General features: G+C 37.1%; 1 protein-coding gene across 3 annotated transcripts in view; it reads left to right on the forward strand.

The window, feature by feature from the left end:
* Nucleotides 1-17,906, forward strand: part of DIAPH2 (diaphanous related formin 2) — a 902,023-nt gene that overhangs the window by 743,729 nt on the left and 140,388 nt on the right. Inside the window, exon 28 of one of the 3 annotated variants that reach the window (XM_037060832.1) lies at nucleotides 14,638-14,752. The exons of the other annotated variants lie outside the window; for them this stretch is intronic. Within the exon in view, the coding sequence (XP_036916727.1) occupies nucleotides 14,638-14,651 (14 nt within the window). The 3' untranslated portion in view covers nucleotides 14,652-14,752. Of the gene's footprint in view, nucleotides 1-14,637; nucleotides 14,753-17,906 lie in introns of those variants that run through there. 3 annotated transcript variants of the gene reach the window in all.

Consider the following 17,906-nt stretch of genomic DNA (forward strand, 5'->3'; position numbering starts at 1 on the left):
ATATCTCAGGTAATAGGCCCACAGAGCTCAGTCCTGGTTGTGGACCCTGAAATATCCCATGAAGTGGCTTCAGTCCCTCTCAGCGGTGTTCCTGTAGCTTCTGGAGAGAAGGCTGCAAAACTCAGTTTGACAGGAGATTGTGAAAAGGCATTGTAACTGGGCTCCAGCTTCTAGCTGCAGTTCACGAGCAGTCCTGCCAGTCTGGGGCCTCAGTAAGAGGCACTCCCTTCAGTATCTCTAGATATCTGGAAATTGCCCTGTACCTCGCATCAGCACCTCCCAACTGGAATCAGGGAGCAGGCAGCCTACCCAGAGACCTGGAGGCATACGTGCTCATCCATGTCTCTAGAGTCAGTTCTGCAGACCTCAGTCCTGACAGTGGACCCCGAAGTTTGTCCTGGGACTCAGTTCTACCCCCTCTTGGCCATGGGCCAGGGCCAGTCCTGCCTCCCAGAGACTCACCCTGTGACCTAGAAGAAGCCCTCTCAGGTACCTGGTGGGACCCACACCCATACATACATCCCAGCATCAGCCTTGTGAATCAGCTTCAAACACTATGACTACAATTTCAGAGGTAATTCCATCAGCTCTGGGACCCAACAGGTGAAGTTATTTACTTGCTGAAATCAGTCTATACAAACTGAAAGAGGTATTTGTTCCTTTAAATGCACAGACACCAATGCAAAGCTATGTGGATTGTGAAGAATCAAATACCATGCCACCAATGGAAACTAATTAAAGCCCCAGTAACTGACTTCAAAGGATTGGAGCTCTATGAATTTCCTGACAAGAATTCAAAATAATCATTTTAAAGAAACATAATGAAATGCAAGAGAACACAGACAAACAAGTAAATAAATCAGTAAAACAATTCATGAACAAAATGATCAGTTTAATAAGGAAATAGAAAACTTAAAAAAGAACCAAACAGAAATCTTGGAGCTGAAGAATACAATAACAGAACTGAAAATTTCAATAGAGTTTTAACAGCAGTTTAATTAGAAGATCAGCAAATTTGAAGACAGATCACTTGAAATTAGCCAGAGGACCACAAAGAAAAAAAAAGAATGAAATATACTGAAGAAAGCCTACGTTTATTATAGGACATGATCAAATGAATGAATATTTGCAGTATACGAGTCTCAGAAGGAGGAGAAAGGGGCAGAGAGTTTACTTAGAGAAATAATAGCTGGAAACTTCCCACATTTGGGGAGATTTGTAGATATCCAGGTACATTAAGCTCAAAAATCTACAACCAAGTTCATCCCAATAAAGATTACTTGGAGATAACATTATAATTAAAATGTAAAAAAGTCAAAGGCAGCCCTGGCTGGTGTAGCTCAGTGGATTGAGCACGGGCCTGCGAACCAGAGGATCGCAGCTCGATTCCCAGTCAGGGCACATGCCTGGGTTGCAGGCCAGTTCCCAGCAGGGAACTCATGAGAGGCAACCATACGTTGATGTTTCTCTCCTTCCCTCCCCCTCTAAAGATAAATAAATAAAATATTTTTTAAAAAGTCAAAGACACAGAGAGAAGTTTGAATACAGCATGGAAAAAGCATTCATTACATATAAGGGAACCCCAATAAGGCTAGTGGATTATTCAGCATAAAGTTTGAAGACCAGAAGGACTGAGATGATATATTCACAGTGCTAAAAAAAAAAAAACCTTACCAACCAAGAATATCACACTTTGCAAAACTGTACTTCAGAAATAAAAGAGAAATAAAGGTGTTCCAAGAAAAACAAAAGCTTAAGAGTTGTTCACCACTGGTAGACCTGTCTTAAAAGAAATGCTAAAAGGTGTTTCTCAAGTTGAAATGAAAGGGCACAGGGTATCAATGGAAGAGACATAGAAGCATTAAACTCATTGGTAAAGGCAAATACATAGTCAAATTCAGAATACCTAATACTATAATGGTGTACACAAATGACTTTTATCCCTAGTATAAAAGTTAAAAACAATAGTATTAAAGTTGCTATAGCTATAATACTTTGTTAGTGAATACACGATATAAATGAAATAAAGTATGAAATTAATAGCATAAAATGTGTTTTAGTGGAATAAAAGTAAAAGTGTGCAGGTTTTGTATACATCTGAAAATAATTTGTTATCAGTTGAAAATAGAGTGTTATATCTATAAGATATTTTGTGTAAGCCTTATAGTAACCACAGAGAAGACACCTGTAATAGATACACAAAAGGTAAAGAGAAAGAAATTAAAGCATACTATTAATACTACAAAAAGAAATTATAAAAATAGCAAGATAGAAAGAAAGGAACTGAAAAGCAGTCAGAAAAATTGTCCTTACTACAATTACAAAATATCAGTAGTAAAGACTTAACCTATCATTAATTTAAATATAAATTAAATACAAATGGATTAAATATAAATGGATTAAATTTTTCAGTTAAAATATACAGAGTGGCTTAATGGATAAAAGATAGGAAACAATGTGTTGCCTTTGTGAGACTTACTTTAGCTTTAAGGACACACATAGGCTGGAAGTAAATGGATAGAAAAGGTATTTTATGCAAATGATAATCAAAAGAGACCATTAGTAACTATATTTATATCAGATAAAACAGACTCATAATTAGTCACAGGGGACAAAGAGGGTCACTATGTAGTGACAATGAGTTCAATTTATCAGGAAGATATAATAATTTATATATATACACATATATATACATATATATACACACACACAGGAGATGTTTTATATAAATAAATAAATAAATAAAATATCCAACATTGGAGCACTTAAATATTTAAAGCAAATATTCACATAAATGAGGAGAGAAGTAAACAGCAATACAATAATAGTAGGGGAATACAATACCCCACTTTCAACATTTAATATGAATAGATTACCCAGACAGAAAATTAACAAGTAAATAGTGGACTTGAATAAAATTATAGACGAAATGAAGGACATCATGCTAGGTGAAATAAGTCAGAGAAGGAAAATTACCATATAATCTCACTTATAGGAGGAATATTAAAAAGCCAAACTTCTCCAAACAAAGACTAGATTGGTAGTCGCTAGGGTCCGTGGAGATGAGGAAAGTGAGGACATATTGGTCAAAGAGTAAAATCTCTCATTTAGAAGATGAATAAATTCTGAGGATCTAATATTCAACGTATTGACTGCAGTTAACAATACTGGGCTGTATACTTGAAAGTTGCTAAGAGACTAAATCTTAAATGTTCTCACAAAAAATGTAACTATGTGAATTGATGGATCACAATATATACATATATCAAATCATCATGTACGCCTCAAAGTCACACCATGGTAAAGGCTAGTTATATCTCAGTAAAGCTGAGAAAAAAGATGTATGAGAACAGCTCCAGACAATAGACATAAACACAAGTGGTTAGAAGGAGGAGTAAATTTGAGCCACCACATTGTCTAAAAAAGAAGAGAAAGTAAATGAAGTGAAATAAGAATTCTTTTTTACTTACCACATCCAAAGCATTGTTTAGCTTGGTCAAATAAAATCTATAATGGCTGATTTGGGACAGATAGATAGATTGATCTAGTTGTCTAAATCTAAATTTATCTATATATTGTTCACATTCTTTAAATAAATATTTTCAATATTTATTATAGCCAGAACCTGAAGTCCCAAAGGTGGAACTTCCCTCAAAGTTATTTACTATCTAGTGTGGAAAAAATAGATGCATGAAATTAACTATCGTGTTGAACCATATAAAATTGTAAACTTTTGAGCTATAAAACTGTCAATTTTATCTGCTTCCACCTAGTGTAGTACAATATGATAAGTGTTAAAATGATAACAGAGACATGGTGGCCTGGGGACACAGATTTGTAAGCTAGTCGTTCTTCAGAGAAGTGATAATGCATATTGTTGCTACCTATTCAGCAGGAATGAGTTAAATGTGAGGGGTCTTTCTTGTCCATGTAGGCAGGTGCTGGAAGGTTGCTAGACCCAACTCACGCATCCAATTTATGCTATTCGGTAGCATTGCAGTACGAGTAACCCTTCACTTCTCTGAAAGCCAGCTATTCCGACAATTGCACTTACCTGAAAAATGCCACCTATTTCTTCAAAATATGGTCATAAGCCTTTTAAATGTGCAAAAAACAAAATATCTCTGGATAAGCAAAAGGAATGTGAAAGTTCCTAAACAATAGCCCGTGGAATTTTACCTGAAGAGAGCCTTCCAATCTTTCACTCAAACAAGTCTGTGTATTCTTCTATTAAAGAGATCTATCAAATTTCGTTTTCTGTCTCCCACTCCCACCCCAGCAAAAGGGAAACAAACCAGTAGTATCAGTAGGAGTGGGTATGTTAAGACCCACTGGCAGCAGTCAGCAGTAATATTGCCAGGCAATGCGCTGCGCCAGTGCAAATGCACTCATTCTCAAAGCAGGTAACATCTTACAGAGAAACAGCACAAGATGCAGCACTGCTTATAACTGATCTCAGCGATGTAAAAATGTCTGTATATAGTTGCTATAACGTCTGAAGAAAATACTTCAAAATATAACAGTGTTTGTGGCTAGATCATGCTATTATGGATGATTTCCATTTTCCTAATATTCTTTTGTGACTATTTCCTGATTATATCATTAGGATCAATAAAATAATAACTTAAATTATTAAGATGGAAAAGAACTTTAAACACAGAGTAGTTCTTGTCTACTTAAAGAAAAGATAAATAGACATACCTCAAGTCTGCCGTGAAGGCCTCTTTGGATTTCCTGGCCATGATAATTATGTGAATCACTAAAGATGTATTTTCAGTAGATTCTCTTTAGGAAGGCATCAAAGTGTATAATACATCTTTGAAACATCCTCATACAAAGTGGCCAAGATTTTTAAAATGGTGCTATTTCAAAATTATAGCAATCTAGATCAGCAATCTAGATCAACTCATTACCTGAGGTTTCAGGATAGCTGAGATGTCATTTCAGGTTTTTTCTATTTTGAAAAGAAATTGCTCTCCAGCTATTTGTATGATTAAATCATGCAATATTATTATATCTAACTTCCTGTCCTAAGTGTCCATAGATATTTATTGAGGCATTATTTTCAGGTGGCCATGGAAACAAATGGTTAAGTCGTTGTCTTTATTTTTTTATAAATGACCCTATTGGATGTTAAAATATTTCTTCATTTCTTCAATGCAAAGTTTTAACTGTTCGATGTTGCCCTTGTTGGTTGACCCTTACTTTTATAGACTTTCACAAAGTAAGAGAAAAAATATTTATGTATTTCCGAACTGTTGCAAAGTATTAAAATCAAGTCATAAATTATTCAAGCTATTTGGAAAGTTTCCTGAGAAAAAATATACACAAAAAGAATATAGTATTTAGAATCACATCTCCCTATTAGTTGTTTTACAGTTGAAGCACAGTTGCTACTTAGTCCTCTCCTCTTAAAAAAGAAAAGTGAAACAATAACAACTAAACAAAATAAATACTAAAAAATGAATTCATTGTCCTTGTGGAGGAATCTCAAATGTTATCTTTGTCTTTTACGAATGAAGTACGCTTGTAGGATTCGCTGAGTCTTCATTACTGCTTAGCAGTCTCCTCATTTGTTGTCCGTTGAGTCACATGACTTGGTGTTTGTTCTGGATTTGCCCTACTGCCCTCAGTCCCTCAAACTGAAACTCATCTACATCAATCTCAGTAAATGGCCTTATTTTCCAATTTCCTCAGTGTCCCTCATCACATATTTCTGAGGCCCACGTCGTACTTACTCTTCATCTCATTCCTCTTACCCCTTCAGAATCATGCTTCATCAGTTATCCCCTGCTTCTTTTCTTCATATTGCCTTCTTTTAAGTTACTTTCTTTTTCTTCTATAGAAATGCCCAGGTCTTCCGTGTACTTTAAAAGCAAACCTCAGTGATAAATACCAAACAGTTAATAAATAAAAATATCCCCAAGCTACTACCCTCTGCCTGGGGAGAGACAACATGGTCACATGAAAGAGGTAAGATATGTGTAGATCTGTGCGTATGCACAATGTACGATTTGCACAATAGGTACCATTTGGGTGCACTGGTACCCATGGATGAACCTGATGTGGCTGTTGGGAGTTTACCTCTTTTAATTGGATGGTTTAGCTGGAATTACTTGATCCGAGTTGGTGCCTTGATGGTCAGTCAGTTCTTTTTCCCCCCTTTACTCTTTATTTTACATTTTTCAAATATATATACAATATGGGATACTAATATAATGAACCCGGCCCAAGTTTAACAATGATTAATTCCTGGTCAATCCCATTCCATCTCTACTGCCACCCGTGGATATTTTCAAGCAAATTTTAAACATTACATTTTTAATCTGTAAATATTTCTATATGTATCCATAAAATGCAAGGATTATTTCGAACAAAATCAAATATTATTATTATACCTCATTAGAAAAGAAAAAGATTTCTTAACAAATATTCAGCATTCAGATTTTCTTGATTATCTACCTACTACTTCTTCCCTCCCCCCAGTGAATCAGAAATGGAATAATAGATTTGGTTGTCCTATTAAGTTCCTTTTAAACAAGGAGATATATCTTGTATTAGTTGTCAATTGCTATATAGCAAATTACCCTCAAAGTTTTGTAGCTTAAAATTATAAGTATTTATTACCTTGAAGTATCTGTGTGTCAGGGATTTAGCTGAGTGATTCAGGATGTTGGCCAGGGCTACAGCCATCTGTAGGTTTGACTGAGACTGGAAAATCTGTTTGCGAGCTCTCACTTTGCAATGCGGGCCTCTCTATAGGGCTTCTAGACTCTCTTCACAACATGGCATCTAACTTCCCCAAGAGTCAGTGACTTAAGAGGGAGAGCAAAGAGGAAGCCACAGTACTTTCTATGTCCTAGCCTTGGAAATGACAAAGCAACACCACTGATCAACCCAGAAACAATGTGGGAGGGAAATACACCAGAGCATGAATAACAAGGGGTGGAGATCATTTAGGGGTCATCTTGGAGGCCAGCTACTATATCTCTCCATCCTTCTTTCTCTGTTTTTTAATTACGATTTTCTTTTGGGACTGTTAAAGCAACCAAGTCACTGATCGATAGTTTGCATTTGGTTATTGCATCCCACTGGTATCATTTACGTATATCTCTCCCTACCTCCCCACCCCGTATGTTGCCTATAAAATTAGACATAGCAGCTAGATCAGATTCAGGATTCAATATTTTTGGCAACACATCCTTATAGTTCTTGGTGTATCCTTTTATAATAGACACGTGAAGACCGGTTGACCCACATATTAGCAGCTACTGCTGATCACTGCCTAGATCCAATAATTCAAAAGAGTGAAACGATGATTTGTCTCTTTTTTATTATTTGGAATCTTTCTATAAAGAGAAATGTTCCCTAAACAGCCTTTTGGTTACAATCAGCTATAATTTGTAAATGGAAGGCAAGATAAATTCTTGATTCTTTGCCTTTATTTACCAGTTTTCAAAATGATATGTTGGCTCCCTGGCATTCCCCAGAGATAACTAGTGAGGTCTGAGAGCCTCTGTGGGCGTGCTGCGGCAGAGTCTCCGGGCGTTGGAATGTTTTAAAAAAAGGATTCTGATTTGTTCCTTTATTAACTTCTACTGGTCTCCATTCCTGGTAGATTTGAGATGGAGCCCAAGATTCTGGTTTTGTTTTTATGTTTTTTAAATCTCCAGATAATTTTCTTGAGTTTATAAGTTTGGGACACACTATAGTAGACTATGCTTTTTCATACTTACTGTAGCTCTATGTGACTATTCTGTGTTCCTATGACGTACATATCTAAAATTCTTCCTCCTACAAAACACAATTACATTGAAAGTCTACCTAGCACAGACTCTAAAATCAGACTGCTTGGGCCCAATCTTGGTTTGACAGTTACTAGCTTCGTGACCTTGAGACGTTAATTATCTCTGCCTCAGTTTTTTCATATACAAAATGGAAATGATAGTAGGATTCCCCTCATCGTTGTTTTGAGAACTAAATAAATTCGTATTAGTGAAGTGCTAAGGACAGTGCTTGGTAAGGGTTTCTTTCTTTTTCCTTTCTTTTCTTTCTTTCTCTTTCTCTCTCTCTCTCTCTTTTTTTAGAGAAGCAGGGAGGGAGGTAGAAAGAAAGGAAGAGAAACATCAACCTGAGAGAAAAACAATAATCAGTTGCCTCCTTTATGTGCCCCAACTGGGAACCATACCCACAACCTAGACATGTGGCCTGACCAGGAATTGAATCTGTTACCTTTCACTTTGCAGGACAAGCCCCAAACAACTGAGCCACACTGTTCACGGAGGGTTTTTTAAACACATTATAAAGCTTATCAGTATTATATTAATTGCCATTTATTGACTACTAAATATTTGACAGGCATAGTGGATTATATAAATTCTCTAAGTCAGTTACTCCTCATATTGATTCTAAAAGTTTAGCGTTATTCTCATTTTACATATAAAGAAACTGAGTCTCCAAGAAGTTCAGTAAGTTGCACATTGTAATTGAGCTAATAAGTGGTGGTGTAGGCATGACATATATTAAAGAGGCAGTGTGCTTTTTAGGAGTAGAGGATTTGCAGCTAAGCATTCTGGGTATAAATCCTGGCGCTGCCACTTCCTAGTTGTGCATCTTGCGCAAGTTGCTTAACATCTGTATTTCAGTTTTATTATCTGTAAAATGAGCGTGACAGTAATACCTACCTCATGGATTGTTACGAGGATTAAATAAATACTTACAAAGTGCCTAAAATGGTACCTGGTATCTAATAAGCACTTTGTGTGTACTAGCTAGTTGTTATTATGGTTATTAATTATTGTCAATTATTTTTAATAGTTTGGGTTTAAAGAAAAGGCAGCAGTTAAGAGGGAGTGATTTAAGGTGCCGATGAGGAAGGGAGTAAACATAGAAGCATTGACCTTTAGGAGAGGAGGAAAGGAGAGCTGTTTCTACCACAGAGATGGACAGGGCAGAAGATAATTGACATCTAGGCAAAGGCAGATGACAAAACTTGTGGGAGACAGACTCATTTTTACAACAAGGTAGAAAACAAGATCTTCCCTTAGGAATGAGAAAAGAAATATAGAATTTGGAAGCCTGTGGAGGCAAGGGGAATTTGGACACACTTTGATGAGTAGGCCAGGGAGATGCAGTAGATAGAGCCAAGTTGAGTTTTGTTAATACTCAATCATAGCTCAATTCTTTGAGGCTAAGAAAGGTAATGTCTGGGGGACAGAGATCCCAGGTTATTAAAGGGGTAGCTCATCAGCCTAGTGAGGCCAGTGAATTCTGGCATGGTTGGGTGGGATGGTTATGATGGTAAGTAGAAGTAAAGGGATATTGAACAGGAAATTATGAGGTTGGGACCCTCAAATATGTCACTTGACCTTTGCATCTCAGTTCATTTCATTGTGAAATGAGAGAACTACATCAGTTTGTCTCTAACTTCCCTGCCAACTCCAAAATGTATTACCCTAATGGGCTGATTCTACAGTCTGGCTGCAGGAGCAGAGTTGATTAAAATGCCAAAAGTAGGGAAGCAATGGGGAGGCTCAGGGAGGCTGGGATGCAGGTTCAATAAAAGTGGAGGTCGATGAAGGAACTCAAGCTAGTCAGGCTCAATATCTCAATCTTTTCTACCTTTAAAATTTGTTTTGGGGTTCAAAAAAGGTTTAGTATTAGCTTCCCAATTTTTTTTGGTTTTGTTCAAGTACAGTTGTCTCCATTTTCCCCCCACCAGTCCCCCTGACCCCAGCCATCCCCGCTCCCCACCTTCGATCCTTCTTCCCTTTGGCTTCCTCCATGTGTCCTTTATACATGTTCCTTGATGACTCTTCCTCTTTTCCCCCCATTATTCCCCTCCCCCCATCCCCTCTGGTCACTGTCAGTTGTTTATTTCAATGTCTCTGGTTCTGTTTTGCTCACTTGTTGGTTTTGTCGTTGTTGTTGTTGTTGTTGTTGTTGATTAGGTTCCCTTTGTAGGTGAGATTATGAGGAAGTAGGTTGCTAATTTTTATAGCAGATATTGTGGATATGGTGAATATAATAGGCTATGTGTGGTGCCCAAGAAAATAAATGTTACTTATTTTAGTTTATGCATCAAAAATGTTCATTAACACATGAAAAATATACCATTTTTACTGATAGGGAGTTATTTCTCTGCTTTTAAGCATGAGATAACAAAGTAATATTTTATGCTTTTATGTGCCCATGATAACATTATACTTTGGAGTAGCTAACTAGTTTCCTTGAATACACTGTTATAGAACTGGTTAGTCCATAATTCAGCAGTTTCTTGGCTTCCAAGTTACCATATTGACTAACCTGAATTAAAGTGGTTGGAACTAATTAGTACTCAGCATTATAAAATAGGAAGAATGAAGTAAAGCAGCTTCAATTTTAGACTCAGACCTCTACGAAGATATTTCCTTTAGGTATGGGGATCTTGAAATGATGGGCAGGCTAAACCAAAACCCATAATCCTTTTACAGTCTCCTACGCCCACCTAATAAGCTTCAAGAGCCATTTCCTTCAAGTCTGGGATAGTGCCGTCTTCCTCTAGGCTTTTCTGTATATAGCTCATAAATTCTTTACTGTTCCCACTAAATACTTTGTTATTTAAAATAGCATAAAAGAGCGTATGTAAGTATATATACATATTGATGCATTTTGACTGTAATAATAACCTTGGCCTATAGAGAACTTCAAATTATTAATAATTTCAGAGGAAAGCTTTTTAAGAAAAAGCTCCAGGCTAGGCTGTAATGAGGCATTTGAGAAGGAGGAGGGTGTGTGTTTGTGTGCATAATGAAAATATTGGACCCTTCAGGACGCTATGAACCTTGGTGCACTAATAAATGATCTTTCCTACTCAGTGTTCCAGCAGACGTCTTTGTACCCTGGCAAAATGCCTTTAGCTCAGATTGTCTTTTAAATATGTCTTTCTCCTGACATTTGCTACTTGGGGTGGGGGCTGCAACAGGACGAATCTGGTGGGAAAAGGAGGACAGTACTAAGACGCTGGCAAAATCGGCAGCTTAAAATAATGAGTCCATTTTCAGCTGAGCTGTACGGTTCATGTGAATTAATTAACCCCTTACAAGTGCTTGTCTGACAATCCTAATTCTCATTCAGTTCAATGAGTTCTATAATTATCGTTTAACTAAATAGCAGAAAAACTGTTTATATTCTGACATTAAGGAAGCTTTGTAGAATTCTCTTCCTATAAATCATAGGAAGCTGTTTACTGTTTTAGCAGCCTTTGCGTCTCTTTTGGTTTATGCTCAAGATGCTGTTTTAAAAAATATTTTCAGGGTGCTAATTATAGAACATGTTGTAGAGTTGGGTGAGCTGTGTAAGGGTAAAGGACCTCAGTAAAGAATATTTTCACATATTAATTGGATGAATGTAGGCTTGAACTATTATCGTGTTAAACAAGATGAATCCAGTAATGCTAAATGGATATAGAGAGATTAATTACTCATTCTTAAGACCCGTGCTGTTTAGTTCCTGATGATAGGATGGTGATAGAGCACTTTTACTCAGAAAGAGAAAAATGAAAGCATTGTGTTGATGAGGTGGGAAAACAGTGTGAGAACACTAGGAAAATATGTTTCAGGTGGGAAGCATATGCACCATTTCCTACCACCTAAGTCCTGTATTTTTAACTACTGCTCGTTTTCATAGTAAAAGTCAAAGTAATATTAATAAACACCACTTAATCGTGTGTCTTTTGATTGCAAGGTACCAAAAGCTATTTAAACCGAGTGTTTATTGAAGAGATAGAGACAGGATTTTTTTTCCCACCAGGCCCAGGTGCACAGGAGCTTAGGATGGATGCCTTTTCGGTCAGGTACCTACCCAGGTTCAACCAGCTATTACTATTTGTGTCATGTGGTGAATAATTGAATTCTCACAACAACCCTTTGGTTAGATTAAGCACTATTATCGAACCCTTTTTTACAGAAGGCAGAACTGAGGCAAGGAAGGTTAAGTAATATTTCCAAGGTCATATAGTGCCTAGGGTTGAGCCAGCAAACTCAACTCATAGATGCTTTGTACTTAGGAGATCTGGTTTCTAGTCACTAACCTGCCGCTATTTGAATGATTTGGGAGGGTATCACTTAGTCTCCCTGGGCATTCAGCTATTCCATGAACAGTTTAAAACTTATTTTTTAATTTCTTTATTAAAAAGGTAAAGAGTGGAATAGAAGCGTGTCTAAGACCCTCCCCACTGCCACCATCTTGGCTGATGGGGGTGACTCCCCAGCCCTCTGACTGCTTTTGGTAACAGATTGGTGTTGGTGGTTAGACAGTGTCTTATTGTGATGGAGCTTGAGTGTGTATGTGAGTTTGTGAAGGTATGTCTGTATTTTCACTGGAAAGTTCAGAATCCTTGGGTTAAATGTGCTTTATTTATGAAGTGATTTGAGAAAAGTCTATATATTTCTCTTTCTTATGGATTAAAGTATCTTTGTTTCTGCTTTTTAGTCTTTCTAGATTAGTCATTCTAACTTCTAAGAGGAATAGAAGACAATTTTAAAACTAAAATTAGAATTCTGTCTAAGTAATATGGTCTGATGAACCCACTCTTTATCTTAGATTTATAACAATAAATGTGCTAATTAAGAATAAATGATATGAAAATTCTATCATAAATGTGGCTTCATAAATTTGACATATTAATCACAGCTTTCATATTCTAAAATAAATCACTTGCTATTTCTAGAAAACTGTGAATAACCACACTAATTCCTTTTTCTTGTTGTTCCACAAAGATTTGAAACCAGTGCACTGTCTTTTATTCAATAGGCTAGAATACGGGTTTCCATACTCTTTCTGTTCAATTATACTTTAAGCCCTAAGATATATTGTGTAGAAAGAATCCTTCTAAATATGACTCAGAGACTCCCTTTGTGCAGCACAATTTTTTGTGTAGGTGTTAATTATCATCCTGACTCATTCCTATCCTATCTTATATCTCATCTTCCCTGTTGTACAATACAAAGTCTGTCCAGAAGGCATCCAGACATGTACTTTGAAAACCAGAGACATTTGTTGAAGAAGACACAAGATACAAGAAACACTGTCTGTAGGACAATGATACCTCCATCCCCTTCTAAGTAGGCACCTTGGAACCTCACACAATTTTCCCAGTTGCCATCAACTGCCCTGTTGTATTTTCCTGCATCTCATCAGTGGTCTGAACTCTCTTCCTCTCAAAGGTGATTTTAGTTTTGGGAAAAGCCAGAAGTCACAGGGTGCCAAATCTGGGCTGTGGGGGGGCTGAATCACCTGGGTGATTTGATGTTTCCCCCCAAACTCTGCAGGAGACATGAAGCATGAATGGGTGCCTTGTCATGACAAAGCTGCCAATCACCAGTTACCCATAGCTGCGGCCTTCTGAGTCATCCAAATAGTTTCTGTGGAGGGAAGTTCAAGTTTCACACAAAATTTGATGCAGGTTCATTGCTCTACTTGCTCCATCATTTTGAAAGTGACAAACACACAGTCAACTTGCTCACTCAGTGTTACCTACCACCCCCACTGACTAGTGCAGTGAAGTCGTCATTGTTTATGCATGTGCATTTCAGTCCACTCTCCTTGGCTGCTAGGTTACAGCAATGTGGACTGAACCATTCCTGTTATATTAACAACAGATGGACTTTTTCCATGCAGACCTTGTATGCTGACTCTAATGGCTAAGGAAAAAAAGACAGAAAAATAAAATAAATATAAGGTGAATGATAGTTTTTATAACTTTAAAGGGCTTTAAAATATACTTCACAGTCTACAGGGGAATAAACTTAATTTGGTTTCATACAGATATCTGTCTGGTGTTTTATGCAGCAGAATTTACCCCTTTGGAAAATACTAGCAGAAACTATGTATTTTTCTATGGGAAGACATAATTAGATGCTTAATTTAAACCTGGAACAACGTAATTTGAGCTGATTTACAGAGGGAACATAAAAGCTGAAAAATCAGTTTAACAGCACTCAGGGTGGTATTTGGAGATCATGCCACTTTAGTCAGATCACTGGGTCTTAGGAGCCGATTCCTACAGTAAAACTTGAGTTCACTGCTTCTCAGGGAATGCAGGGAGACTCCCAGGCTGAAGGTTCACTGGGTCAGTCTTTAGGAGCTGTCAGTCAGACTAAGCTGGCGGGGCAAATCTTAAAAAAAAAAACAAACAAAAAGCAAAATCATCCCACTTAGGATGTTTCCACATTGTATCCCTACTGCCTTCACATTGTCCACACCAGAGAGTAGAACATGAGGTCATTTTAATGTCTGAATGTCAGCTTCTGGCCACTGTCTCTTAGGAGGGACCTGCTGCTATCTTCTTGGTCACCTCCAGTGAATAAGAGAATGATTCTTGAAGTACAGAAGACTATAGGGAGATAGGGATTTTATCATATTCATTAGCCCCAATATCTTACCACAATATAATGTGAATATGTAATAAAGTATAAATTATATAGTTTTTCCATAACTCTTGTTTGAATCAGCACCAAATTAAGCTAGAGTTTTATTTGTTAATCCATGTTTATTTCTAATATGCAGAATTAATTACTTCTTAATGAAACAATACCCTTCTCAGAATGCAGATTTAGAAAATCTATTTAATTAAACATAAGTTGATTTTATTTCCAGGTGGCATCTATTAGGAGAAACATCATGAAAAGGCCACTGACCAAAATGTTGATTCCCTGGCTGATACCTAGAAGAAAAATAATCTTATGTTTAATGGAGTAGACTGCCTCAATCCCTGTTTTGAGAAGAGTGCACATTCATGAATATGTATTCAGTGCTGAATTCAATAGATTCTAACAGTGAAGGACATCTGTATCATAGAAAGTAGCATGTATTCATTAGCTTACTACTTTTCAAAGGAGGAAGCAAGAATGCAGCTTGGGCCGGAATGCTAACAATAACCAGTTCACTCCTTTATTGTGTGACACAAAATTCATCATGACCTGCATGATAACCAATGAAATAAAAATGTGATTTGTGTACAATCTTATAGTCTGATTTTTATCATGAGCAAATATTATAAATGTGCTGTTCCTGGTTTTGTTGTATTCTGTGTGCAGCATAATTGCCCATTTATTTATTTGTGCATTTCAGAGAGCTTTTCTGTTTATTTCTTATTTCCTGCAATAGTAAGTCATCCTTGCACAACAGGGGCTAATCCAAGTTCAGCAACATAAATGGCTGTATATTTAACAACGTTGGGTAGTTGTACAACATGACTTTTTAAGATAATCAAATGATGAAATTTATCAGTAGAAATGAGATATCCTTTTTACCCAGACCCCTTTTTCTCCTGCCTAGGCACTGCCCACGTTCCATATGTAACCATCTCACTACATTTCCACAAAAATTCCTGAACATTTGGTTTTATCTTCCCAAGATTACAGGAGAGGAAATGCAGGATGAGAGAAGCCAGTGAGCAGTTGAATCATAATCCGAACACCAGTTTGTCTCATTCCAAACCACATGCTCTGCTATTTCCTCACAGTGTTGCCTTTTACTCGGGGTGGGGGGGGGGGGGGCTCATGAAAGAAATTTATGAGATCTCCCAGATCTTCTTTGGTCATATGCCTAAGAACACTTGCAGTTGAATTTTTAGTTCTTGCATCAAATAACACCAGTAATGCCACTAGATATTTTTTAAAATATGATTGATTTGTGGAAATATTCATTGGAACACTTTTTAAGAATTTTCAAGTCATAGAGTTGAAAGTGCATGCTGTGCTCCAGGCATTATTGATCCTGAGCCATCTCCTGCAGGTAGATATAAATGCTGTTCTTAAATATCTCTGTTGAAAAAGACTCCAGGCTTCGCCACAGTAATTTACCTCACTGCTGAAATGGCTTACGGATAGGTGTATGCGCATTGTTAGGGCCAATGACAAAGTGCCTAGTTCCAGTGAAACAAGCCAGTAGACTAATAATCCCTTTTAAAATTATAATCTTCAAAGGGTCCCTGGAAATTACTTATAAGAAGTTTATGTGATTTTACCATTTCTCTAGGGCAGGCACTTAAATCTGTCCTAGAGAGAGTCACAGAGAGATTTTTTTATTTTGCATTTGGATTTCCTTTGTGGTTTAAATCAAAGATTTCTACCTTAAATGTAAATGAATGGAAGTTATGGAAAAATATGTTGAGAATTGATATAATTTTTAATTTTTCATATTTGTTTTCACATAGCTTCACTACCGTATTTTTCAGATTGTAAGATGGACTTTCCCCAAAAATTTGGGAGGAAAATGGGGGTGCATCTTATAGTTCAAATGTAGCTTACCTGGCTCACTGTGGGGGGTCAGTGGTGGTAGAGTGGGGTCACAGGTTATTAAATATTTTACCCCACTTTTTGCTTTAAAATTTTTTCCCTATCTTGCTCCTCTAAAACCTAGGTGCATCTTAGGGTCCTAAACATACGGTATTTAGTTTTAGTATCCTATCCCATATTGCATCCTGTCTAACTGCTTATTTGCCCTTGTAACAAGACTGTGAGCAATTGGAGGGCAGAAATTGTGTCTTACTCGTGACACTATCTCTAGAATTTACCATAATGCTTGACACAGACACAGTCAATAATTATTTATTTATTTATTTAGAAGTCTTTTATTTATTTATCTTTAAAGGGGAAGGGAAGGAGAGAGGGAGAGAAATATCAATGTATGGTTGCCTCTCTTGCGTCCCCTGCTGGGAACTGGCCCCAACCCAGGCATGTGCCCTGACTGGGAATCGAACCGCAATCCTCTGGTTTGCAGGCCCGCACTCAATCCACTGAGCTACACCAGCCAGAGCTCAATAATTATTTATTGAATAAATGAATTAATTTTTCCAATTGATGCTGCTTGGGCCTTTCTTCTGCTGCCCCACAATTATATCCTGCAATTCATGTTTCTCTGTTGTGGAACATATTCTCTCTCTCATCTGTAGGTATCTTTCCTTCTCTACCTATATTAATCCAGGTAGTTCTTTCTGGTACAATTAATGAATCAATACATGAATCCTATTCTGACCATTTTATCACAAAGTTGTGTCCCCCATATCCTCATTCTTTTAGTTCCCGTGGGATGCACTATACATTGTCCTTTATTAATGTTATTTGCTAATCTTTTGCTGTTGTTTACCCTTGTTTCCGCAAGTGTTATGAGAAGTGATCATGTTTTATACTGTTTTCTCTCCTCTTCATAATGACACAGTTACAGAGTAGAACAAGAAATGACAAACTGGCTTACAGGCCAAATCTGGCCCAAAGTCTAAGAATGATTTTTACATTTTTATCCTCACCCAAGAACATGTTTTTTTTTTTTTTTTAATTGCTTTTAGAGAGAGAGGAAGGGAGAGGGAGAGAAATGTCAATCGGTTGTCTCCTGTATGCACCTGGATAGGGGATTGCACATACCTGGACCAAAGATTAGACCAGCAACCTACATAATGAGCCCCGACTGGGAACCAATCCTACAATCCTTCGGTCACAGGACAGCACTCCTATGAACTGAGCCACACCAGCCAGGGCAATTTTTACATTTTTAAAGGGTTGTGAACAATCACAAGAAGAAGAATATTTTGTGACATGAAAATTATATGAAATTCAATTCCATAAATAAATGTCTCTGGAACATAGCCCTGCTCATTCGTTTATGTATTATCTATGGCTGCGTTGGGCAGTTGTAACAAGAGATGAGCAGTTGTAACAACGACCCTATGCCCCACAAAGCCTGAAATACTATCGTCTTGCCCTTCACACAGAAGGTTTGACTTCTGCTGGAGTAGGCCACCAATGAGGAGTACTCATGGTTAAATAATTCATTATCTCATGACTATTCCATCATAAAAGAAGATACTCTGAAAGGACTAATAATTATGTTATCTTACCTGAAATAAAGAAAAATAACATGAAAGC

This window comes from Sturnira hondurensis, unplaced genomic scaffold (assembly GCF_014824575.4).
Source record: "Sturnira hondurensis isolate 20B ecotype Veracruz unplaced genomic scaffold, ASM1482457v3 Scaffold0012545, whole genome shotgun sequence".
In the NCBI taxonomy this organism is placed as follows: Eukaryota; Metazoa; Chordata; class Mammalia; order Chiroptera; family Phyllostomidae; genus Sturnira; species Sturnira hondurensis.